At 42.2% G+C, this 27,112-nt stretch overlaps 1 protein-coding gene across 6 annotated transcripts in view; it reads right to left on the minus strand.

Moving 5' to 3' along the window:
- Nucleotides 1-27,112, minus strand: part of BCLAF1 (BCL2 associated transcription factor 1) — a 1,196,126-nt gene that overhangs the window by 562,675 nt on the left and 606,339 nt on the right. For all 6 annotated transcript variants that reach the window (XM_044076391.1, XM_044076404.1, XM_044076411.1 and 3 more), the window contains exon 8: nucleotides 16,487-16,589. In XM_044076391.1, coding sequence (XP_043932326.1) covers nucleotides 16,487-16,589 — 103 coding nt within the window. The remainder of the gene's footprint in view (nucleotides 1-16,486; nucleotides 16,590-27,112) is intronic.

Below are 27,112 nucleotides of genomic sequence, written 5' to 3' on the forward strand. Positions count from 1 at the left end.
CATCTTCCACACCCTAATGGCTGCCACTCCTTTACTCCAGTGTAGACTATCTCTTGGAGGTGCAAGGATTTTGCCTGGACCAGTGGGAATAAGCTCAACAGTGTCCGGTTTCTTCCACACCCGCAGAGAGACCAGGTCTACAAGCTCATCTGTGAGTAGAGTCAACCAGGAGAGGTAGAGGGGCCAGACCCAAAAGCCACCAGAAAGACAAACTCCTCTTGTGAAAGGTTATTGGGAGACCAACCACCTTTTTAAGGAGTTTCAAGATGTCTCCAAAGGAGACATCAGGTGGTTATCTAGTGAATCGTTCTCCCTCAACAAAATCAGTGTCTTCAGTGACATACTCTTGTGGGGAGTCTAAGTGCCTCCTCTTGCACGTTTGCTTCCGAGGGACCGCCTCAGTGAGATGCTTCAGGAAGTATCAGTAGAGATAAACGATACTCTGATGGATGGCCTGGAGGCTAGCTCGGACTGGCTATCCCAGTATAAGGTACGATCGAGGCTCTGGACGCAAAACCGAATGAAATGAAATCTGATCTGAAGAGGACAAGGTCATCTGTTTTCTAGGTATAGAGAAGACTCTCTCCACTACCTTATAAGTGGAGTGCCTAAGGGAAGCAGAAAATGAAGAGTTTAAACAATGGACCCTCTCCGATTGTCGACTCCTGACATCCTGAAGGCACTCCACCCAAGGATGGAGTCAGACCCCATGCTATCCAACGCTAAGGTTCCAAAGGGACCCAACAGCTTTGCTGTTGACACTTCGGCACTTCAGCTCAGAGTCCTCTGACTCAGAGTTACCTGGTGCTGTTCGACTCAGAGAAATGACTGCAGTCAAAGAAACAATCATCTTCGGATCTGAGGAACATGGACCCAAGGATTTTGGATCAGGTGGCTCCAAAACCGAAGGACAGACTGGAGGAGCAGAAATCAAAAGTGGTGAGGCTTTATGAAGGCTCTCAAGACCAGATGGGGTTGCAGCTGAAAGGTCTCCCATTTGAATCTGCGTCCTGAGGAACTTCCTCATCATCCTAGCTACATCCGTTTCTTATAGGCTCCTAGAAAACTGAAGAGACAAAGCTGTATGAGATGGCCTAGAATGCTTTCTGGGTGACTGTTCAAAGAACGGAGATGGTAACCTGGCAGGGATATGCTCCAAATGCAAAGGAAGTATGGATGCGAGGGACTCTTTCAATTCTTAGCTTTGGATCAGAGTTTTTCAAAAGTTTGCCGGTGGTTCCAATAAAGGAGCCGATGTGGAAGGACGATCACGAGATCTTTTACATGAATCTTTGTCCTTTTTAACAGAATCACTCTTTTTGTCTTGTTTTTTAGGGGTATGAGACCTAGCAACTGGAGTAGAGTGTTTGGAAGGACGAATACCCAAACACAGTTCGAGAATTAAAGCCTGCACAAATATCACAATCTACCTTTAAGTGTTTTGGGCCTAAACAGTACACACACTGTGTGGATGTCAGAGTTTGGAACCTTGTGCCCATTCCCATTAGAAAAATAACAAGAACAAATCAATGAAAGCCAAGAAGGTGTGTATATATATATATATATATATATATATATATATATATTTTTTTTTTTTTTTAAACACAAAAGGAAAGAAAGGTCTATGGTATTAAGGGGTACTATAAAAAGTACAAGAAGGGGAAAGGAAGACTACCAACAATGATACTGAGAGGTACTCAAGGAGTACTAGAAAAGGCCATCAGCAGAGAAAAAAGGATGCAATAATAAAAAGGGTACACGGGCGGTACAGAGAAACAACTAAGTGTATAAGAAACTAAAAGGAATTAAACTCATTGAGAAGACAAACTAGCGATTAAACAATTCCTAATGCTCGAGGGCTCGTAAAACATGTCTGTTCGCAATGACAGTGAAAGAGATCTGAGGTGTGTTATGTTGGTGGTCCATTATGGATAAAGGCAGGAGCTCGGGAGTTCAAGAATCCTATGATCTGGAAGAAGCAACAGACTCAGATCTGAGGGGATCCAAACTCAGTTTAAGAATGAATGAAAATGATAATCAGATAAGCCCTTTTCCCTTCTGCCTCTTTACCTTGAACCAATGAAACTGAATGGGTGTCTGCTGTCAAAAGCATGGAAAAGGGGGATGAAATAGCTGCTTGACTGCCTGTATGATCTCTCCTTTCTCCTCCATTTTTTTTTTTTGCTTTCTACAACATTACTAGTCATTAAATATCATGCTTTCAAACCTGTGAAGAGCATTGCCCTCTCAGCAATGTCAGATGCCTCTTCTGCTTTTGCCTTTGATTCACAGAGGAACTCAGCATGATACTCTATTAGATATGCCTGACAGCAGACAGCAGCAGTGAAGACTAGCACCGCTGCCTTACAAACTTCTTTTTTTCCAAAGCAGTCCAAGATTCTGCTTTCCCATTAGATCCTTTTCAAATTGGGGGAGCAGGGGTAATCTTCTACAGTTTAAAGACAGTCATTTTTGACTTAAGTGGAAGGAATAAAGCAGGACACTTTAGATATAATGACCAACAAGAAAAACTGTACTGTGAACCACAGGTGTCACCCATACAGGGAAGTGCTACGTGGCAGACAGTAACTGAATTAAACTGTTTGACAGAAGTTTATTAAATGAAAATAGAGAGACACAATAGGATAAAAGGAATGCATTTATATTTTTTATTCATTATTCAGTATTTTCTTAAGGGAAAAAAAATAACAATCAGGACTATGCCAAAAACAGGTCTATCAGTGCTGGGCTAATGTCAGACTGTTTTACTACTGGACACAAAGAAAATAGTAAAAACTGATAACGTTACTATCCCTAAGGCAACCCACAGCCACTGCCTTGACATGTCTGTGACAAAAGGAGATACTGCCAGCCCAGCTACCTGGAGTTTTGTAAATAATTATATGTTATTTGTGATTATTAATATGATTTATATAGAAATGTAACAAAAGGAGACATTGCCAGCCTACCTCTCTGGAATTTTGTAAATAATTATATGTCAGTTGTGAATGTCAACATGATTCATATGCCTGTGTTACAAATGTATTAGAACTGTATGTTATGTTCATAGGCTGGTACTAGACTATCGGCCTTGGGGCCTATACAAGCCTAGCCATAGCAATTCTCTGGCTATTTCTTCCAAAAATATTTACTTCCCTGGACCCCTGTCTAGCAGGGCAACTGATGTGATTCCCCGGGGTAAATTTTCCATCTCCCATCCAGTCGTCAATGTTGCTTTTGAAGAGGGCCAAGGAGGCGCTCTGCTTGACATGTATGGGTAGTCTATTCATAGGTAGGTACTAGGCTATCAGCCCAAGGGCCTACGTAAGCCTAGCCAACAAGGTTCCCTGGCTTACGCCACCAAAGAAAGTTATTTTCCTGTGCCACTGTCGAGCAGACACACAGAAGTGATCCCCGGGGTGTATTTCCTATTTCCCATCCACTCATCAAGATTTTTCTTGAAGAGTGCTAATGAACTTTGCTTGACCTAGATGTGTACCTGTTCCAGAGTATGGGAAGTCTCTGAGACAGGAATCTATCGCTCCAGCATATCCTGTTTATTGTGGTGACAAGGTTTAGGTCCCTAGAGTGTGTAGCTCGGAGGGATTGAGACTTCTTTAGGTGTAGCATGTCCAACAGCTCTGGGTTTGACATAGCTTTATATGTCAGGCAGAGATCACCTTGGAGTAGGCGATATGCTACAGAGTAAAGCTGGAGTTTTTTGAGGCGGTTAGTGTAGGGCATTTGTTTGAGGTCAGTAATCCTCTTTGTGAGGTACTTCTGTGGCCTTTCCAGCTGCTGCAGATGTCTTGTGAGGTACATTCCAAAAGGGGCATTGTACTCTATAAGGGGTCTAACGAGTGTCGAGTAGAGGGGAACAATGACCTCATTTTTTCCTGGATGAGAACCCTTTTATGATTAGGTGTGCCACCAGGGTTGCCAGATTTCCAGCCCCCCAGGTAGGGACTAAAAAAAAACCCAGAAGGTCTCTCACGGCAAGTGAAAACAAAACAAAAAAAAAAGGTCTTTAATGCGGAACACAGTTCCACATTAAAGAACAGTAGCTCTCCACTAAACACGGAGCTTCTCGTGTTTAAAGCATTGCAGTTCCGCATTCAACACAAGTAGCTCCGTGTTTAGCGATTTTTGATTGGCCTGTATACCGGCATATGGGCCAATCAGGTAAACACGGAGCTTCTCGTGTTTAATGCGGAACACAAGAAGCTCCGTGTTTAGCAATTTTTGATTGGGCCGTATGCCAGGTATACAGGCCAATCAAAACAAAACAAAAAAATAAAACAAACAAAGCGGAGGCTGGCCGGGATTTAAACCAGCACGGCAGGACTCGGGATCAGGCTGCTGATCTCGGGACAGTCCCGCCCAAATAGAGACGTCTGGCAACCCTGTGTGCCACGTAGAATGACTTCCTGACTACTGTGGTGATGTGACTATCAAAGGAGAGACTACTGTCCACCTGGGTCCCAAAGTCTCTTATCACACATTCGGTGTTACGTAGATAGCTGCCTATGTGGTAGTTCATGGGTACAGAGTTTTTACCAAAGGGGATGACGCTGCACTTTTTGGCATTGAGCTTGAGGCCATGGCTCTGACACCAGGCATCTGTCTCAGCGAGGTCCTTCTGTAGGATATCCACATCATTTGGGGACTTGACTATGGTTCCTAGTTTGCAGTCATCTGTGAACTTCGTTAGCCAGAGGCCTTCTGTGTTGGCCTGTACTTCAGAGAAGTAGATACCAAACAGGAGAGGTCCCAGCACAGAACCCTGTGGTACTCCACTTGTCACTGCTTTGAGGTCACATCTGGAGTCTGCACCTTTTACAGTGTGGGTTCTGTCAGTGAGCCAGTTGGCAACTCATCTTGTGACGTAGGGATTTATACCTAGTTTAGTGAGTTTAGCTATAATTCCAGAATGGGGTATGGTGTCGAAAGCCTTGGCAAGGTCAAGGTAGGCTGTGTGAACCACCTTACCCTCATCTATGGCTTTGGTGACTGCCTCAAAGAAGTCAATCAGGTTTAGGAGGCATGATCTGCCTCTCACAAACCCGAACTGGGTGGGATCCAGAGTTTGGAGGTTACCAAAGTCTTTGTTTATGAGTTCCATGATGATACGTTTCATGGCCTTGCAGACCAGGCTCGTCAGGCTAATAGGTCGATAGTTCCCCGGATCAGTGGTGGCTCCCCCTTTGTGGAGTGGGATAACTGTTGCTGTGCGCCATTTAGTGGGCACAAAGCCTGATGTGAGGCTATTATTGAACATGGTGCTTAAGTGGGGAGCCAGTTCATTCTGAAGTTCGTGTAAAACGCAGCCTGGGATGTTGTCCAGTCCCATGGATGCTGTGTTTTTGGCTTTAGAGAGTGCAGCTTTTACCTGCATAGTTGTGATTACAGGGACTCTGCATTCTTCCTGTATAGATATGGGCCCTTTATGGGGTGGGGGTGGGGGGGTAAAGTAAGCACTGAACCTATCTGCCAGGATGTTGGCAATATCAGTTGGTTCTGTAATTTTCGTGCCGTTGTGCTGTAACTCAGAGAAGATCTGGGTGTTGCCATCGAGATTCTTGACATAGCTACAGAATGTTTTGTGGTTGTCCTTAGAATTAGTGGAGATTTTATTTTCGTAGCTAGCTTTGGAGGATCTTATAAGGGATCTCAGCTTCTTACGGAGGCTGACCAGGGAGCTCCTCCACTCATGAGATTTTACTCCCTTTTGCAACAGTTTCTTCCTTCTGTTGTACAGTTTGTTTATGGCAGAGGACCACCAGATTGGCTTCCTTTTTTTGGAGGATAGCATCTTGGTTCCGTTTGGGATAGCACGATTCATGCACATATATAAGTGTTTATAGAGTGCATTTGTGTAGGATTCAGCAGTTGTAACTGTATTGTCCATCTGCATGGGTGTCATGAAGTTCACCACTTCTGTCTTAAGAAGCATGAAGATGGCTTTGGAGACATTTTTTACAGTGGTTTCCTTAATGGGGGGTGGGGGCGGGATGTGGATATCAAGGGTGATTAGCTTATGGTCGGATCGGACCAACGAGGAGTTGACTTCAGGTGTGGAACACTGGTCATTCATGCTGGTAATGACTAGGTCTAGGATATTGTTGCCCCTGGTGGGGGTGTAGATAAGTTGATCCAGGGCATTGGAGTTTATGAATTCCAGAAAGCGTTGAGCTAAGGAGTTGGTACATGAGTAGTTTTCCCAGTTAATGGTGGGGTAGCTGAAGTCGCCCATTATTAGGGTGTTTGGTTGAACACTAATATTTTCCAGTACATCATGAAAAGAGGAGTGGGAATCCTGGGGCATGGTGGGGGATCTGTAGCAAGCTACTATTTGGATTGCAGTTTTGCCCAAAGTTAGTTGCACTTGCATAACCTTGGATGCATTATGCTGAGCAACTAGCCTGGAGGTGTGGATATCCTTAATGAATATGGACACACTTCCGCCTTTGGTGTTTCGGTCCAGGTTACATGGCCGAAAAGTGTGGTATGAGTTATAGCCTGGTAGTGCAGGGGTGCTCTCTGGAGCCTTGAACCAGGTCTCAGTCACTGCACAGATATCGATGTTCTCCATTTTAAGGAGTGCCTCGAGTGAGTGCATTTTGAGATTTAGACTTCTAGCACTGAGTAGCATTACTCTCAGTTTTTGCTTGCCTGTTCCTGTTACGGTGGTGAATTTGTTATTTGAACCTTGCCTAAAAAAGGCACTATAGGGGCAGCAAGAGCCTTAGCCAGTATCCAGTTTCCAGAGTATGGGGAGTCTCTGGGTCAGGAACCTATCCCTCCAGCATGTTTTGTTCATTGTGATGTCAAAGTTTAGGTCAATGGAGTGTGTGGCTCTGATGGATTGGGATTTCTTTAAGTGTAGCATGTCCAACAGCTCTGGGTTTGACACGGCCTTGTATGTTAAGCAGAAATCGCCTTTTAGTAGATGATATGCAACAGAGTAGAGCTGGAGTTTTTTTTAGTCGGTCAGCATAGGGCATCTGCTTTAGGCCTGTGATTCTTTTAGTGAGGTGTTTCTGCGGCCTTTCCAGTTGTTGCAGATGTCTTGTGAGGTACATACCAAACAAGACGTTGTACTCTATGATGGGTCTAATGAGGGATGAGTACAGTGGAACAATTAACTCCTTTTTTCTTAATGAAAAGCCCTTAGTGATGAAGTGTGCCACACAGAAGGATTTTCTGACTGTTGTGACGATGTGGTTATCGCAGGTAAGACCACTGTCCACCTGTGTTCCTAAGTTTCTTATCACACTTTCGGTGTTTAGTGTACTGCCACCTATGTGGTAATTCATGGATACATGTTTTTTCCCAAAGGGGATAACTATACACTTCTTGACACTGAGCATCTGTTTCTGTAAGGCCCTTTTGTAGAATATCTACATAATTTGGGGATTCAATAATGGCTCCCAGTTTGCAGTCATTTGTGAACTTTGTTAGCCAAAGTCCCTTAGTCTTGGCCTGTACTTCAGAGAAGAAGATGCCAAAGAAGAGCGGTCCCCAGGACTGAACCCTCAGGTACTCCACTTGTCACTTGCCTGGAGCTGGATTTGGAGTTGGTTACTTTTACATCAAACTGCTGGTACAGAAGTGTGATTGAAAAGGGGTTGGACAGTACTTAGCTTAAAGATGTATCCACAGTGTACCCTACTGGAAAAGAACAGAAATGTATATACACTACTGTAACTATTTTAACAGTAGGAACTGGAACATAGAGGGTTAACTTGCAAAACTTCACAAAACTAGTTGAAATTAAATTATTTTATAACTGCACCATAAAAAGATGGTTTCAATGCACCAAAGAGACAGGATGTCTAAAACTAGGGAGCCTTCTGCATTGTCTTGTGTTTTATTATTTTATGTCTTCCAGCAGCTGCAAAAATCTGAGGGCTATGTATTTTCACAGGCAAATGCTAAATGCTGGCAGTTTCTAGCAAAGGGGGTTTAGCTTGGGAACTAAAGTGACAAGAAGTGATGTCATCCTGCAAGCTAACCCAGAAGTAATATTTGATGCGTTAATTTAAGAACTATCTGAGAGAGACAGAGAACTTTGTATTTTGTCTTTGACCTGACAGCATCAGCTGGAAGACCCACTCACCACATCTGTCTTGCCTTGTTAAGTAAGCAAATTAACTAGAGTACAGTAATTTCTCTTAGATTTAGACAGAAATATAGCAAAGTATAGCTTAGATGGTTTCTATATTTATTTGAGACTGTCCTGCAATGCTTTTTTACATATTTCCTGTGATTTTGAACTGTGATTGTTTACTGAGTATTTTCTTGTTTTTTTATTATTAAATGTATTTAAACCTTTCATTGTGGCTGATATTTGAGAGACATATTTAAGCTCAGAGTATTTGCATTGGATGGCGCAGTGGTACAGCAGTAGCATTGTTGCCTCACAGCAAGAGGTTCTCCGGTTCGATTCTCGGCTGGGGGGCCTTCTGTGTGGAGTCTGCATGCCCTCCCTGCGTTCATGTGGGTTTCCTCCAGGTACTCTGGTTTCCTCCCATGTTACAAGGACATGCATCTGGGGCATTTCTCTCCGGGCCTCCGCTGAAAATTGGCTTTGTTCCAAGTCAGACCTCCCCGGTTAACAAATGTTAAATAAATAAATAATTAAATAAATATTTATTTGGTAACACTGGCGGGCCACTCCTAATAGCCTTGCTCTTGGTCAAACTACCATTTGGATTAATAGTAACACTACACAGTAAGATTGGACACCCTTTGTTACGGGCCTTAAAGTAGCTGATAAAGAGTTGGCTGGTGGCAGTAATAACTACCTTATAGTCTGGGCAAAAGGGAAAATAGCTAGTAAACCTGTGTCAGCCTTTCCCAGGTGTGTGTGTGTGTGTGTGTGTGTGTGTGTGTGTGTGTGTGTGTGTGTGTGTGTGAAATCAAATCTCAAAGAGTGTGTGTGTCAGCTACTTGGTCAGGGACATGAAGCACTGGTTGGACTGACAGGGTGCTGGAGGTTTTCGCTTGGCCACTCAGCGGAGATCTCAACCCTACAGCTGTGCCAGTGGGGAGTCTTACTGGGGATCTGGAGATAGAGGGAGAAACCAGCCCGAGACTGACTGTGGTTTCTGTATGCTCTTAAGAGAAATTGCACTTTACTGTGTGTGTACACTTGTCATCCTCCCAGTGTGTACATCGCCCACTGTTGCCTGTGGTGAGGATTGAGACTCCTTGATTACTGGGCCAGTGGTGGGGCATCGCAATGTTAATTTTAATTTTTTTTTTTAATACATAATATTTTGTACAAGTTACAATGTCTACAGGTAATGACATGATACGGCACTTAAAATAGCAGTACTCAGCTTCTTCGCTAAAAGGCTGTACCACAAATAAAGAAGAGAAAAGTACAGTTACGTACACTTAACATAAATGTAGATGTTCGAGTGTATTATTCACTGTTGCAGTCATATAATTTGGGTTATCTGCTTGCAGGTAGCCCTTGTCAGCCTAATTAACAAAGTCTTGGGTTCTGCGTCGGTTGTTGTCCCTTCTTTCAATACGTCAGGGGTATAAAACATACAGCCGATGCCATTACATCAGTTTTTCTTGGCCCAGATGTCAGGTGCCCCCCTAATGGTAAGCAGCTAAATATAAAAGCACAAAGATATACCTCCAACAAAAAAGCAAATACACCAAAAAGGCTTTTAAGCATAGTAAAGGAAAGTAGAGGTATAGCCAAAAGAAGTTAGGGGGCTGGAGGGAGGGTAACCAGGACTGCAACAGTGATTACACTCGAACATCTACATTTCTGGTAAGTGTACACAACTGTACTATGTTCTTCATGTTTCACTGTTGCAGTCATTACATTTGGGTAGACTGCCAAAGCTATGGTTGGGAGTAGGAAATTAGATAGCATTAGGACCAGCTATAAGGCCCTGCAAGACTAGTGGCAAAGCCAGCTCTGGATTTAGAGAAAATTGGCAAATGATAATGCTTGGTGAAAGTATGTATAGAACTCCAGATAGCAGCTTCTAGGATGTTCCTGGTAGGGACGCCTCTGAGAAAGGCTGCAGAGGTAGATGCAGCCCTGGTGGAGTGAGGTCTGATCCCCTGGAGGATAGGTTTTCCATGGTGCTTACAGCAGAAATTAATGCAATGGCTTATCCATTTAGAAATGATTTGCTTTGAAATAGCCTTCCCTTCTGCCCCTGCAGCAAATGCCGTTGTTCAGATTTCATCTGAGGTTTAGTCCTGTCAAGTAGAATCTAAGCTGTCTGTGCACATCTAAGGAATGCAGCATCCGTTCCCCTTTATTCTGTGGATTGGGAACGAAGGTTGGCAAATGAATGGACTGATTAAGAGCCACACGAGATACCACCTTGGTCATGAAGGATGGATTGGTTCTCATGGACACCCTGTCCGCATGAAAGATGATGAAAGGCTCCACTGCCATAAGGGCCTGTAATTCAGATACCCTTCTAGTTGAAGTGATTGCTAAAAGGAAAGCTGTTTTCCAAGAAAGAAATGTTAAGTCTGCAGTAGCAGCTGGCTCGAAAGGAGGTAGAGTGAGTTTCTCCAAGACAAATTTAAGGTCCCAGGCTGGGGTTGGAGCTCTCCTAGGTGGTCTCAAATTTTTGGCCCCTCTAAGGAACTGCTTGAGCAGTGGAGGAGAGAAGAGGGGCGGTTCTGTGTTATAATGAGCTGAAATGGCTGAGGCGTGGATTTTAGTGGAGGAAAAAGACAGGCCCTTGTGAAGCATCTCAATTAAGTACTGTAAAATCTGAGTAAATTGGGTGCTGCTGTGCTCTTCCCTTGAGATTGGTTCCAGCCACAGAATCTTTTCCATTTTTCAGCATAACATTTTCTAGTACTAGGTCTCCTTGCCTCTAAAATGATATCCATCACAGGTTTGCTGAGGGATGGTAAAGGAGAGATTAAGTAATTAACCAGGCTGCAAGGTTCAGTGTTAGAAGCTGAGGGTGGAGAATCTAGTTCTCCTGCTGAGACAGCAGGGAAGGAGTCCGAGGCATGTGCCATGGAAATAACTATGACACACTGCGCAGGAGGGGATACCAGTGTTGGAGCGGCCAGTCTGGAGCAATCAAAATCATCCTTGGCTTGTCCTGTTTGATTTTTAGTAGTACTTTGGAGAGTAGAGGCAGAGGAGGGAAGGCATAGACTAATAGTTTTTTTCCAAATGAAGGACAGAGCATCTACTTTCCAGGCTTGTTTGTGGGAGTCCTTGTGCAAAATTTGTCCAATTGGTAGTTCTGGGGAGAGGCAAACAAGTCTATATCTGGGCTCCCCCATTTGCTTGTCAACATGTTGAAAATCCTTGGTTCCAGTTTCCACTCGTGTGGGTCCATGAGGTTTCTGCTTAGTATGTCTGCCAGTGTATTTAATTTTCCTGGCAGGAATTGAGCTTGTAGGTGCACTTGGTAGCTCAAGGCTGTGTCCACAATGCCATGGCTAGTCTGCAGAGGGGGTAAGAATGTGTAGCCCTCTGCTTGTTTATGTACCACATAAAAGTGGTGGTGTCCGTCTTTACCATTAGTTGCCCTGGAAGAATGTGGTCCTTAAAGGCTGTCAGAGCATTCTGTACAGCTAACATTTCTTTTTGATTGATATGCAGGTGCATTTAACTTGGGCTCCATTTGCCCTGAATGCACTTTCCTGCCAGGTGAGACCCCATGCATAGTCTGATACGTTTGTTGTTAGGTTTGGGTGGCAGGGGGTGGTGTGAAAGGTAGTCCCTTGTTTTGGTGGCAGGCCTCTGCCCACCAAAGGAACTCTAGGCGTAGGCAAGGTATGATGGGAATCATTGTTTCCAGGTCTTGAGAATGTTGACACCATAGGCTTTTTAGCTACCACTGTAGTTTCCTCATATGCAGCCTTGCATATGGAATTAGAAGAATGCAGGAGGCCATGAACCCCAAGGCTTGCAGTATTTGTCTTGCAGAAAGCAGGGTTTTTGTGGCCACTTGTTTGAAGTAGTCTGTCAAATTAATTTGTTTCTCTGGGGTGAGGTAAGCCATCTGGGGAGTTGTATTCAAGCTTGCTGCCAGGAATATAATTTGTTGACAGGGTAGCAGGTGTGACTTCTTTTCATTTATGGTGTAAAATGCTCCCTCATGGAATGCAGAGTTTCTGAAAATGAAAAATCCTCTGGAGGAGAAGCAGAAGGAGTGGAATCCTCTGCATCAGAATCAGAATAAGGAGGGAAATCTTGAATGTCTTCAGCAGAAGACTCTGAATCATTTGAGGCCTGCTCCAAACTTTCCAACTCTGGCTCCATCCTGGGCCTCTTATCAGGAGGGGGCATAGAACCTCTAATTAAAGTAATCAAATCCTCTGCCATTTTAAGCATGTGCTTTTTAGGCACAGACCCTGAAGAACCAGAACTGATACCAGAGGAAGGCAAAACAGACCTGCCCTTAGAAGGAGCCTTAGAAACAGTAGCAGAAGGCCTAACCACCTTAGGCATAGAAGGGAGAATAGTAACCTGAGAGGCCCTTCAGCCTGACCTGCCTCCTGAGAGGCCACATCTTGTAAAATCAAAGTTTCCCCTGGGACTCAACAGAAACTTCAGCCGGATCCACCTGTTCAGCTGTAGCTTGAAGGTCTGGCGTCCGAAGCGGACGAATCATCCTGCCTAGGCTTTAAAGATTTGTCTTTGCGCTTCTTAGTAGAAGCAGGCGGAACATCCGACGGCATATTATAATTACACCTCTTGCCAAAGACTAACCTAGCGCAATCTAACCTCCGTTTTATAGTGCGCTTATTAAACCTAGCACAAAACCGACACCCGACTACGCCGTGCTCCGGTCCCAAACAAGGAATACAAAGCGAGTGGTAATCCCTATGCGGTATCTGTTTCCCACAAGAAATACAATTATTCACTTTTTCTGACATCCGGTAAGTAACTGAGGCAAGAAAAAACAAAAATATTCCCCAACGGGGTACTTAGCCCAACTTGGTATCGGTCTGAAACTCCGAAAACGAAAAATTTCAGAACGCCGAACGGCACTTGCAACACTGCTTCTGCATCGGACCATGCGGCAAAAAAGACTGAGGATATGACGTCGGTCATGCGCCTTTATACCCTGACGCTCTGATGTCAGATCTAGGCGCCCATGACCGACGTCAGCCTAATACTTTGGTATTCGGGCCGACCGAGGACAGCGGACTACCCATAAGTAAGGACTGCAGCAATGTGAGATGAAGAACATCCCTTTGTACAAAGGTCAGATGATTCAAAATTATGCCGTGGCTTTCTGCCTGAATTAGACAATCGTCCAGGTATGGGTATATTTGAATATTTATTTGCCTGCAAAATGCAATAACTGGAGCTAGGCACTTTGTGAATTCCCTGGGCGCAGTAGATAAGCCAAAGGGCAGTGCAGAGAACTGATAGTGCGTGTAGCCTGCTTTGAAGTGTAGGTATCTTCTGCAAGATTTCCTGATTGGAATGTGTAAGTATGCTTCTTTTAAATCTAGTATTGCCAACGAGGCATGTTTGCCTAGCATAGGAAGTAACTGGTGAAGAGTCAGCATCTTGAATTTTGGAATCTCCAAATAGGTGTTTAGAGTAGACAGGTCCAGGATAGGACACCATGAATTGTCTTTTCTGGGTACCAGGAAAAGTCTTGAGTAGAAACCTTGTCCCTTTTCCTCTTCTGGTACCAGTTGAATAGCCTCCATGCTTGAGAGAAAGTGCTTGTTTTTGGGCCTCTTCCCACTGATTTGGGGGTAGGTCCAGCCACCCGCTTGATGTTGGCAACGTGTAGAAGTGAAATCTTTATCCCTGGGACACTATATTTAAAACCCATTTGTCCTGGGTAATGCGTTACCAAGTCTTTGCATGAAGAGCAATCTTTCCCCCCAAAGGGGCAGTCAGTTGATAAGTGCTTGGAAATTTTAAAAGGAAGTCATTGAGACAGTTTACATTGGGGGGGGGGGGGTCTTATTATTCCCAGATTTGGAAGTGGAGGCTCCCCACTGCTTAGTTCTGTGTGTCCCCTGGGACTGAAACCTGGAGTTTTTGCTATGTCTTGGTTTGGCTTGAGAAGACCTGGAAGGGGTTGGAAAGGACCAATTCTTAGAGGGCAGTGCCTACTAAATCTAGGAGTCTGAACTTGTAAAAAATCTTTAACAGTATGCATAGATTTAGCTTCATCTTCCATCTTTTTAAAAACGTCCTCAGCCTTGTTGCCAAACAGATGGACCTGATTTAAAGGAGCATCCAACAATTTAGCTTTAACATGATCAGGCAAAGACTGCTCCTTGAGCCAAGCATGCCTTCTGAGCACAGACCCAGTAACAGCAGCCATGCAAGAGGCCTCTAATGAATCAAAACCACATTGCAAAGTACGTTTTCCAACTTGTTCAGCAGAATGCATTAAATCCTGTAATTCTTTATTTTCCACACAGTCAGGAATCAACATCATTTTCTGTTTAAGCAGTCCAATAACATGTTGCGGATACTTTAACATATGAAACTGGCAGTTTAAAGCCCTAATGGCCAAGGTTGCAGAAGTGTAAACCTTCTTACCCCATCTATCCAGTGACCTGGAGTCTCTATCAGAAGGGGTAGGATTTTTAGTAGAAGAAGCCTTAATGCCCTTGGGCCCCTGTGAAATAGTCTCTGGATCTGCAATAGGATTTTTAAAAAGGAACTTGTGGGACTCAGGGACCCTGTAGCTTCTGTCAGGTTTTCTGGGAGCAGGAGGCAAGGAATCAGGAGCCGAACTAGATTCCAAAAAAGCATCAACAATGTCTAGTACAGGAGGAATAGCTAAAGGCCTATGCTGAGGTAGGAGAAAGAAATCCCCTAAGCCTCTTTTTTGAATCAGAAAAATCCTGGCTTTCCCAGTGGAAATGCTCCCTTGAGTATCTAAGGTTTCCCCAAAAGAAAAATCCTCAGGAGTAGAAAGAGAGAGAATGGAGTCCTCTGCATCAGAATCTTCATAAGTAGATAAGGGCAAATCCAGATCATAACAAGAATCAGAAAAAACAGAATCCTGATCAGAAGATTCATAATCAACTTCAGTCCTAGGCCTCTTAGAAGGGGGGAGGGGGATTATTAGATCTTCAGCCATTCTTATCATTTGTTTTTTTAGACACAAAGGCCTGAGCATGTGGCCTGGGCGTCGTTTTTTTAGACATAGATCGAGATTTAGGCCTAAGTAAAGAAGGAGGCGTCAGTTTAATATGCAAGTCCATTGGCCTGAATACACCCTCAGAAGCCAGTGCCTGCACAGCGGCTCCGGGCCCAAACAAGGTAGAGACATCCACGGGTTCCATAGTTGAAGCATCTCACGGCATACTGGACTGCGAATGGTTCTCAGTAGGCGACTGGCTTAGGAGGGCATTGTCGACAGTTTTGGACCTCGGCAGCCTGTCTCTGTCTTTATCTTTGCATTTTTTCGGAATCCCGGAAGTCGGACGGATAACAGACGACATTTCTGGATAATTAAACAGAGAACCAAAATATTTAGAGGTGAAAATATACTGTCGACGGATAGTGCGCTGATTAAATAAAGCACAAAACCGACAGCAAGGTACGTCGTGGTCAGAGCCTAGGCAAGGAATACAGTACGAATGAAAATCTTTATGAGGTATTTGCTTTCCAGAAGTAATGCAATTAACTTTTACTGACATTGGTAAGGAGCAAGAAAAAGTTTCCCCAACAGGGTACTTAGCTTTAGTTGAAGACTTCGGTTCTGAAACTCGAAAATGAAAATTTCAGGAGTCGGCCGACCGGCACTTGCTAACTGCTTCTGCTTCGGGCACCGCATGGCAAGAAAGACGGATGTAATGGCATCGGCTGCATGTTTTATACCCCTCACGAACTGACGTCATGGAAGGAGGGACAGCAACTGATGCAGGACCTGAGACTTTGTTAATCAGGCCGAGTGAGGGCTACCTGCAAGCAGATAACCCAAATGTAATGACTGCACAAAGAACATCCTTGATCACAGACGAAAAACGAGTGTTTACAGTTTAAACCTTTAACATGGTGTCACACCTTCACGAAAAAGATATGGAAGCTGATTAGGACTAAGGCATAGGTGAAGCACAACAGAAACAGATAAAACGTGTACAAGAGTGCTGCCTCCTAGGAAAATAAGTTTTAGTTGTAAAAAAGCTCATTAAACAAATATCTATGCCACGCAATCACAAAGTCTGAGTGCTATACAGAAATAATGGCAACCTCTGCCCTGAGAAGAGCAAGCACTCTTTCACTGATGTTTATTCTTAGAAGATATTTAAAAGACTACCATACTCTTCACAGTGATATGCTTTTGAAGCATATGGACTATAATCATCCAAGAAATTCTCACAAATTTTAAAAACTGGTCTAGACTAATGGGAATTAATTGTAAGTGTGAAATTTCTAGCACCACTAATAAAAGTGGAAAATACTAGCAAAATGAATAGGGCTGCTTTATTTTATGTACTAAAAGACAGACTGATTTTAACGATCCGTGCACTTCATAAGTACCTGTGTATTTCAGGGCTTTTTTTCCTGGCAGTTTGCCCTCCTGCAGCCTTCAAATAGGCCGTAAACCTTTCATTTAGGGTTATGCGTGTTGTCTTGTAAAGCTCTGTTGGTTGGAGAAAAAACACTGACAGGTTAGTTAATTCCACTTACAATAACGTTCTAATATTGTTAAGCTTCACAGCAGACAAAGCAGTTGAGGCTACTCGCTATGCTAACCAAAAAAGAAAGCAGCATACTTTTTTTTATTATTTAAATCCTCCTGCATAATGTACACTATAATGTTTTACTATATTAAATGCATGCCGAACATAAAACATACTGTTACATACTGTTTTAAACTTCTGAATAATCAATCATGTGTTTCTATAAAGTCATGAAAAGTAAAATCTGCAATAACTATAAATGTGGTGAAAATGTAAACATTTTTCTGAACTTGTAAAAATGTAGAAATTTAATGATGCATTATATATGCAAACAAAGTTAAATAATGTTTTTGTATTAACACAAGCAAAAAGCTTTACGTTGAAAAGAAAGAAAAAATGAGAAAGCAAAAATAAAACAACTTTTAAAAATGATTATATAAAATGACTGCATTTTCAAAAAAAAAAAAAAAAAAAAAAAAAAAAGTGCATAAAAGTTATCCACTTAACAGGTCAACATACATCTTCAGTTCAACTTACCGACCAACATCCAGAATGTCTTATAACCAATCATTTAACACTTGAATTGACCACTACAAGGGTAGTGTCTCAATCATATTCCCATCAAACTCAACATGGAGTGCAGAGGAATTGTGAAGCTAGTAACTATGCCATTTTGCCAGGGAGACAGAAGCTTCAGCTTTGCCTGTTTTTGCATCTGTATCTTTCAACTGTTAATATTTTTTGTAACATGGAACTTGTCATTTCAAAACACTTTCCAGGACTGTCATGACCTAGTTACAATGAAAAAGAAAACATCACTGGGCATTTTCAGCTCTAGAGGGGCTAGGAGTTGTTCAGAGTTGAACATAAAGCGTGAAAAGAACCAAACTGGTATTGAAAACCTCCATTGTGCAAAACCATTATTTTTCTCTATATATATTTTTCAAATAAATCTTCAAACAGACAACAAATATTTGTGCAATATTTTTCTTAAGCAAGCAAAGTACAATCTGGAAAAAGTACCGAATCAAACATACTTTCAGTTTTGTAACCATGAATTTATCAAGAAACTTCCAACTCAATTTTTAGTTTCTACTGAAAGCAATCTTGAATTAAAGATCTACAGTGCAGAAGAACAAGCAAATTATTTCTCTAAACCAAAAGACAACACAAAAGGCCTTGAACAAAGTTGCACAGTGATCTGAAATTAAGTAAAACAAACTTTAAATGTATTTGATGACACAGCACTCCATCAAAACCACAAAGATACTCAGGCCTGCCCCAAGTCACACAGTTTTATGCGGATAATTCCATATCGGTGTGCTCACATTCCAACATACTTAAGATACCTGGTCCGATATTAACTTATACAGTTACCTAACTGAAGGTAGCACAGTATTCAACATGCATACTATACCTTCTGGACTACTGAACCCAACCTGTTTTGTGGTGTGTGTGGCAATGTGCCTCCTTGTAACTGTAACTTGTCATACCTTTGTCAGAAAATAATGAAGAGGAGTGCTACTGTATACTTAATGAAATATGTTCTGTTGTACACTTAACAATGAAATCTGTTCCACGACACCTACATTTTCAGACATCAAGTTTCTTGTTTCCACTACGGTTAAATCCTGTGTGAAACCTACTTAACCCCATACAGTATTTCATGCAGTTGAGCAAAACCAGTAATGCAGCTAGAGTAGTGAGAAGGGGTAGCCGCCCCAGGCGCTAAGTGTTAAGGGACATGATTGGGAGATGCTGATCGACTGGTACTGCAGTACTGAAACTTGTTTCTGCGCTGACACTTCTGAATGCTAATACAAAAATTAATTTCTGTATTGTATTTATAGACAGGACTGGAGTACTGAAGAGCTTTGCCACTTTTTGTGTGGTACAAGTTGGAGCAAACAACTAGGTACAGTTTTAAAAGCAGTAGTCTTCCCCGCCTCAACTTATAGCTGAAGGGCACCAGACAGGGGAAAGGCACTAGGTGCTAGATAATCCAGCTCCAGCTCTAAGTAAAACACAGTCTGGAAAAAGTTGAAACAAACTCTCTTCAATTCTACAGGAACACAGCACTTTAATTTACAAAAATGTGTATTGGGGTTCTGAGGTTGTGAAGAAATGAAACAAAGTAGAGATAAAAAATATTGCAAGTGAGATGATGAACTGTCAGAATAAAAACATGTTTAGCTAGTGGATTCAGTCACCACTTAACATGGGTTTCCATCACCAAGGAAGATATGTTGCCTCATCTCTTACTTGACATGGAAGCAGCATCTTTCACAAGTTCGCTAATTAAGTTATTAGGCATGCAGACCAGAAGACCACTTGGGAGTTTAGCCCAAATTCCTAACTGACCCAAAGCACTGTCTGGTCAAGTGACTTGCTGAAGGTCACACAGTAGGCAAATGAAGGCTGAGGGGAAGTAGCTTGTTAACAGCTTGCACCCTGAACCTTCTACTTTGCCAGACTAGTGGAAAACACAAAACTGGATTTGACTTTAAAGTCAGGAATATAACACAGACAAGTGCAAACCTGGGAAACAGGAAGAATGAGTTTCATTCAACATATTTTGTTTTACAGTATTCTGGATTACCTGATGTCCCTTTAAATGTACTGCTTCCAAAAAAATGCCTGGAATAAATAAAACTCAAGAGAAACCATTAACAATAATATCCAATAATAAAACTGATCTGGCTATTAGCTTTCAGTCCAGATAGAAAAACAAGCTGTTAGCTGCATCCAAATCAACATTTAAAAAATGCAAATCATCTTTGGATGAAGCAGCACACGTTTCTTAAAAAGCAATAACAGTTCTGTTATATGAAGTACTGACCATGAACAGCGCCATCCTTGAGGGAACCAACAATGTCCTCACAAAAGCCTTATGATACCATTTTCAAATATATACAAAGGAGAAGGTGGTGGGCAGTTTCATGAAAAACTCTAATCTTTATGGCTGCCAAAAGGAACTTTCAAAGAATGACTAACAAAGTATAAAATACTGTTATGAACAGCAGGAACATGAGACATTATCCAAAATTATCTTCTAAAGAAAAGAAGCCATATAAGCAAATCTAAAAGTTGAGCTTAACTTGTATTAAGGGGGAGAGAAAATTTTTCTTGTTCAGACAACTTCTCCAGCAGATTATACATTTACATGTTCTAATCCTTAAAGTAACTGCTAAACCTTCCTTTAAAAGGCAGTACTTTTACAATCTGCAGGTGAGTGTAATGCTACTCAATGCTAGAAGTCAATCTCAAAATGCACTCACTCGAGGCACTCCTTAAAATGGAGAACATCGATATCTGTGCAGTGACCGAGACCTGGTTCAAGGTTCCAGAGAGCACCCCTGCACTACCAGGCTATAACTCATGCCACACTTTTCGGCCATGTAACCTGGACCGAAACACCAAAGGCAGAGGTGTGTCCATATTCATTAAGGATATCCACACCTCCAGGCTAGTTGCTCAGCATAATGCATCCGAGGTTATCCAAGTGCAACTAACTCTGGGCAAAACTGCAATCCAAATTGTAGCTTGCTACAGATCCCCCACCATGTCCCAGGATTCCCACTCCTCTTTTCTTGATGTACTGGAAAATATTAGGGTTCAACCAAACACCCTAATAATGGGTGACTTCAACTACCCCACCATTAACTGGGAAAAATACTCGTGTACCAACTCCTTAGCTCAACACTTTCTGGAATTCATAAAATCCAATGCTCTGGATCAACTTATCCACACCCCCACCAGGGGCAACAATATCCTAGACCTAGTCATTACCAACATGAGTGACCGGTGTTCCACACCTGAAGTCAACTCCTCGTTGGTCAGATCTGACCATAAGCTAATCATTCCCCCTTGATAGCCACATCCCGCCCCTATCCCCCATTAAGGAAACCATGGTAAAAAATGTCTACAAAGCCAACTTCATGCTTCTTAAGACAGAAGTGGTGAACTTCATGACACCCATGCAGATGGACAATACAGTTACAACTGCTGAATTCTACACAAATGCACTCTATAAGCACTTACACGAGTGCATGGATCGTGCTATCCCAAACAGAACCAAGACGCTATCCTCCAAAAAAAGGAAGCCAATCTGGTGGTCCTCTGCCATAAATAAACTGTACAACAGAAGGAAGAAACTGTTGCAAAAGAGAGTAAAATCCCAGGAGTGGAGAAGCTCCCTGGTCAGCCTCAGTAAGAAGCTGAGATCCCTTAAAAGATCCTCCAAAGCTAGCTACGAAAACAAAATTGCCACTGATTCTACAGACAACAACAAAGCATTCTATAGCTATGTCAAGAATCTCGATGGCAACGCCCAGATCTGCTCTGAGTTGCAGCACAACGGCATGAAAATTACAGAACCAACCGATATTGCCAACATCCCAGCAGATAGATTCAGTGCTAACTTTACCCCCCACCCCCACCAGGGCTCATATCTATACAGGAAGAATGCAGAGTCCCTGTAATCACAACTACGCAGGTAAAAGCTGCACTCCCTAAACCCAAAAACACAGCATCCATGGGACCGGACAACATCCCAGGCTGCGTTTTACACGAACTTCAGAACGAACTAGCTCCTTCCCAGCTAAGCACCATGTTCAATAATAGCCTCGCATCAGGCTTTGTGCCCACTGAATGGCGCACAGCAACAGTTATCCCACTCCACAAAGGGGGAGCCACCACTAATCCCGGGAACTATCGTCCAATTAGCCTGACGAGCCTGGTCTGCAAGGCCATGGAATGTATCATCATGGAACTCAAACAAAGACACTGGTAACCTCCAAACTCTGGATCCCACCCAGTTCAGGTTTGTGAAAGGCAGATCATGCCTCCTGAACCTGATCGACTTCTTTGAGGCAGTCACCAAAGCCGTAGATGAGAGTGAGGTGGTTCACAGAGCCTATCTTGACCTCGCCAAGGCTTTTAACACCATCCCCCATTCTGGAATTATAGCTAAACTCACTAAACTAGGTATAAATCCCTATGTCACAAGATGGGTTGCCAACTGGCTCACTGACAGAACCCACACTGTAAAAGTTGTAAACTCCAAATCTGACCTCAAATAGGTCAGGACATGTGGAGTACCACAGAGTTCAGTCCTGGGACCTCTCCTGTTTGGTATCTACTTCTCTGAAGTACAGGCTAACACAGAAGGCCTCTGGCTAACGAAGTTCGCAGATGACTGCAAACTAGGAGCCATAGTTAAGTCCCCAAATGATGTGGACATCCTACAGAAGGACCTCGCTGAGACAGATGCCTGGTGTCAGAGCCATGGCCTCAAGCTCAATGCCAAAAAGTGCAGTGTCACCCCCTTTGGTAAAAACTTTGTACCCATGAACTACCACATAGGCAGCAATCTACTTAACACCGAATGCGTGCTAAGAGACCTTGGGACATAGGTGGACAGTAGTCTCTCCTTTGATAGTCACATTGCCACAGTAGTCAGGAAGTCCTTCTACGTGGCACACCTCATCATAAAAGGTTTCTCATCCAGGAAAAAAAGAGGTCATTGTTCCCCTCTACTCGACACTCATTAGACCCATTATAGAATACAATGCCCCTTTTGGAATGTACCTCACAAGACATCTGCAGCAGCTGGAAGGGCCACAGAAGTACCTCACGCAAAGGATTACTGGCCTCAAACAAATGCCCTACAGTGACAGTCTCAAAAAACTCCAGCTTTACTCCGTAGCATATCGCCTACTCCGAGGTGATCTCTGCCTAACATATAAAGCTATATCAAACCCAGAGCTGTTGGACATGCTACACCTAAAGAAATCCCAATTCCTCCGAGCTACACGCTCTAGGGACCTAAACCTTGTCACCACAATAAACAGGACATGCTGGAGGGATAGATTCCTGTCCCAGAGACTTCCCAGACTACCCATCTATGTCAAGCAAAGTTCTTCATTAGCACTCTTCAAGAAAAATCTTGATGAGTGGATGGGAAATAGGAAACACACCCTGGGGATCACTTCTGTGGCTCTGCTTGACAGTGGCACAGGAAAATAACTTTCTTGGGTGGCGTAAGCCAGGGAACCTTGTTGGCTAGGCTTATGTAGGCCCTTGGGCCGATAGCCTAGTACCTACCTATGAACCTTCAGAGAGGATGGAAGGGATGAGACTGATCTGAGAAAGTAATTACACAGCTTAAGAGACTAAAAACAAAGTCATTCCTATGGCTAAAAAAGAACCTAACTTGTTAGGAACCTGGGTCACCTGTGGAGTAGTAGAGGCTTTATCTTGCTATGCCACAGAGCTGGCTCAAACCATGAACTTTGTTCACAAACTATGAAAGTTATTTCCAATACCAGATAACATTAGAACAGTGCCACTAAAAGCATAACCAGTTAGGACACAATGCGATGCAATGACAGTGCCTCATTCCACTACTAATAAAGAATATCAAGCTTTGCAGATATCAAGTGTATTCAATTTTAATAAACTTTGTATGGCTGAATAAAACAGAAGCAGTAAAATGAAACCTGCAGTACAGCTTTAAATAGACAATTCTTTCTAGTAATAATATAACCGTATAAGTACTTGAAACACAGAAAAGACTGACCTTTGCAATATGTTCTGATTTTCTGGGATAAGCTTTCACCATTCAGGCACTCTCAAGTACTGGGACTTGTGGCATTAAATGGTCAGCAGCAATTAAACTTTTAAGTGATGTTACTTCCAAAATGAGCACACAAGGATTTCCTGCACTTTCTTTTAGTAAAATAAAAAGGCAGTGCAAAATGGCTTGTTAATCTTGTTTTAAAGAAAACTAAACATAAAAGTTCTACTACCTCAGTAAGTAGGAAGAGAGTACATGGCAAAAAACACTCCACTTACATCTGGTACACCACTTTGGTATGTTTCCCACATAAAACCATTACCAATGACCAAGTACAAAACTAGGAAAATCTAATCATTAAATAAAGGATTACTTTTTTTTTTTGGAAAGGAGGCTACCAACAGCTATGCTTTAAAGGGGAGCATGACATCTATCAATTACTAGAAACTACTTTCCAAAGAAAAAAGCAAGCAAAGAAGACAGTGATCCCATTGTAAATCTCGGCAAAAAGTGCAGTTTTAACTTTAGCTACTGACCAAGCTGCTGCTTCAACAGAATACTTACTAGTTTTCACTTACTGACTGGGACAGTCCATACAGGCACATGGCCTCATTTCAGCAGAGGTCCAGGGTAAAATACTAACAACAATGTTAGAAACTACTAAGCTCCATACTTTTTCTAGACATGGAAGAACAAAGTTCAATTGCACAAGAGCTCACCATAACAGTAAAATGAACGAGTAAATCACTACTGTAGTAGTCCTGACTAATGTGATGTCCAACCAGACTTCCAGTGCTCAGAACACTCCCCCGTCCCCATGTAAGGTAGACGCCTTCCTTTTTGGGATGCAATCAGTATAAAACAAGCATCCACTCACGCCATATCAGAGCTTTCTTATCCAGTGAATAAAGCCACAAACAGGAAAAGCAAACTATAAAGGCCAAGACAAGAAAGGCGGAACTATACAGCAGAAGGAAACCCTCATCTACTAAAATAAAAAGAAACATTGAGAAATAGAGATTCCCAACTCCTACTCAGACATAAGTAGGACCTAGACCCTGAAAGGAGGTAGGGGAAATGATAGGGAATGCCACACTAAAAAAGTAAAATCCATGGTATCCCTCAAAGTCTCAGAAAATGCAGTATGCAACCTATACTGGGTCAAAACAAACCAAGCAGAAACTTCACAGTATGGATGGTTTAAAGTTCATTCCTTAAAATATGTTATGCATCTAGTTCACTAATAAAATTTGAACTTTAAAATATGTACTACAAAATAACTAAAATAGTATGTATCCACAGTTAAGTTTAAAGTGGAATATCCTTTATTGAAGCATACAAACAAGAGATCCTAGTTATAATGCAATGAAACTGCAAACTATGAAGACATAAAATTATAAAAAATAGACAAAATTATAAAAAAAAAATAGAACTTCAATGGACTAAAAGAAAGGCACTGACACTGAACGGATATTAAGCTTTCATTCTTGTTAAGAAGCTCCTAGTTGTTTGCAATTCATTAAAAAATATTCCATTTTTAACTCAACTGTGGACTACCAACTATTTTATTATTCTGTAGTACATATTTTAAAGTTTAAGTTTTATCTAGGTGCATAACATATTTTGAGTTGTGACCCTCCACACCATGATGTTTCTGTTTGGTTTGCTATCCTACACTCCAGTGCAGAATGTCCCTAGATAAAAGTAGAGAAATTGTGGGAGGGTGGGAGTTTATACTGCCATTGTAATCTACTTGAAGATCTATTATTATCACATTTAAATAACTGCTGCAGTAGTAATGACTATGGGGATAAGTTCATAACTTTAGCATGAAAGGGAGGTTTCTGACATACAGCGACACTGGGATTGCAGCACATCTTGTAGTATGGCCACAGCAAACTTAGCTTTCAGTACAAGCAGTGTCCAGCTTGTAGTGCCCCTAAAAGATATGTAACAATGTCCAACTACATACTATCAATGCCTCTTGTGGCGACTTACCTTAATGTATACCACAGATGTGACTGTACCCCTAGTTCTATGAGCTTTAACATCTGCCAGTTTCTTGCCCAAGGAATGAATAGCAGAAACCAATACAATGTGCTGGCCAATTAAAGACTGTCTGTTTTGACACTACCTACTTCTTATCTTTAGCAAATGGAGAGCAACTAATAAGATGACCTGGACTCTCTGGTTCTGTGCAAATAATATCATGGCTGTTTGTGTACATCCATAAGCTGCATATTCATTCTCCTTTGTTTTGTGGATTGGGCAAAGAGACAGGTGGTTGGATACTTGGTTGAGTGAGACCTTCATCGCTACCTACGATATGGGAGTTGGTGAAGAGGGTTTAAGACTGAATTGTAGTTCCTTTGGTACAGAGTTTGATTCCTGTAGCCCTCATCTGACTACTGTGCGACTCTGAGCAAGTAACGTAACCGGACATTGCTCCCGGGCCAACCATGAAAAAGGACTGCATGTTCAATGTGCTTACCTGGCTAATAAATTATTCTTATTAGCACTGTATTTTATAGTTAGGCTTGTCTAGTTTTTGCTGATTACTCAGAAGGATTCCTTGCACATCAATACTTGAAGTTAAATCACTCTCCAAACTGAGGTGACTATTGTCCAAGTCAGAAACTTAACAGGGGTTGTGACTGCAGGTTCAAGGGGTGCCTAAGTTAGTATTTCAAGGACATAAACTGTATCCCAGCAGAAGTAATCCTCTTTCATGGTGGACTTAAGTGTAATATACCATTCAGAGATGGTGTGGATAAGGACAATACTAGCCAAGGACGGACAGGCTGAGCTGGCTCAAAGCGCATCTTAAAAGAGGTACAGGCCAAACCTGCATCAGAGAGGTCACTAACATATTGCAGACTCATGGACACCAGTGCCATGCTAAGGTCATGGCTCCTTCCAAGTCACCAACGGGAAAACCTCTTCCATTTGGATAAGTAGGACATTCTAGCAAATGTTTTTCTATCCTTTTAGTAATATGTGTAGTGGTACCTGAAGAACATCAGGGTTGAACAATATAGGCTGTTAAGCTGGAGCATTTTCAGATGGGGTGTACAAGGGCTTCCTGTCCACAGTTAGGATTGTCCACCATTAGTAATGCCAGTACATTATGTTTCCTTGTGGACATTTCTAAGAGTAGGGAAAAGCAGTGCTACCTGGACCAGAAAGGTGCCATCCACAAGATTTTTAACCCTTCCTGTCTGAACTTCTGGATCACCACGGGAAGCAGGGGTATGAGATGGAAAGCACAAAGGAAAAGAGCTGTTCAGCTGGTGTAGCCATTACCCAAGCCTCCTTGCAGTGTACTCTTGAGCCAAAAAAAAAAAATCAATTGTCTGTTCTCTGGAAATGTAAACAAGTACATTTTTATTTATTTCTCTTAAACACTCTTAGTCGCTATCTAGCTAGTAAGCATAGCGTTTCAAGTAGAGTCACACGCTACCTGTTTATTTGATTCCAAACCCTATTCGCAATGAACACTGGGTCCATAGGAACTCACTAATACTGTGATTTAGTGTTTATTTATAAGATTTCATGTTACTTCAGAAATAGGCAGTTGTTTAACATGGGATTGTATTAGATTACTGAGACCAATCTGTTTGAACACAAGAGGCGACGGGTTTATACGGACACTCGTACCTGCTTCCTTTATTAGCTTTGAACGCTTATAACATTGTTTTTAACATAATTTGACCCTGTTTTAATGGAAACCACAGGAAAACAATAGTTGTTTAGCATGGGATCGTATTAGGTTTTTGAAATCTAACTGTTTAAGTGGAAGAAGCGCCAGGACTAGACGAACACTCATTACTGGTTCCTTTACAAGTAAATCTATACTTTTTATATTGTTTTTAGGGAGAATCTTGTATTTAGGTGTATCTCATGCTA

This window comes from Protopterus annectens, chromosome 1.part1, assembly GCF_019279795.1.
Source record: "Protopterus annectens isolate FY-2018-M chromosome 1.part1, PAN1.0, whole genome shotgun sequence".
Classification (NCBI taxonomy): Eukaryota; Metazoa; Chordata; order Ceratodontiformes; family Protopteridae; genus Protopterus; species Protopterus annectens.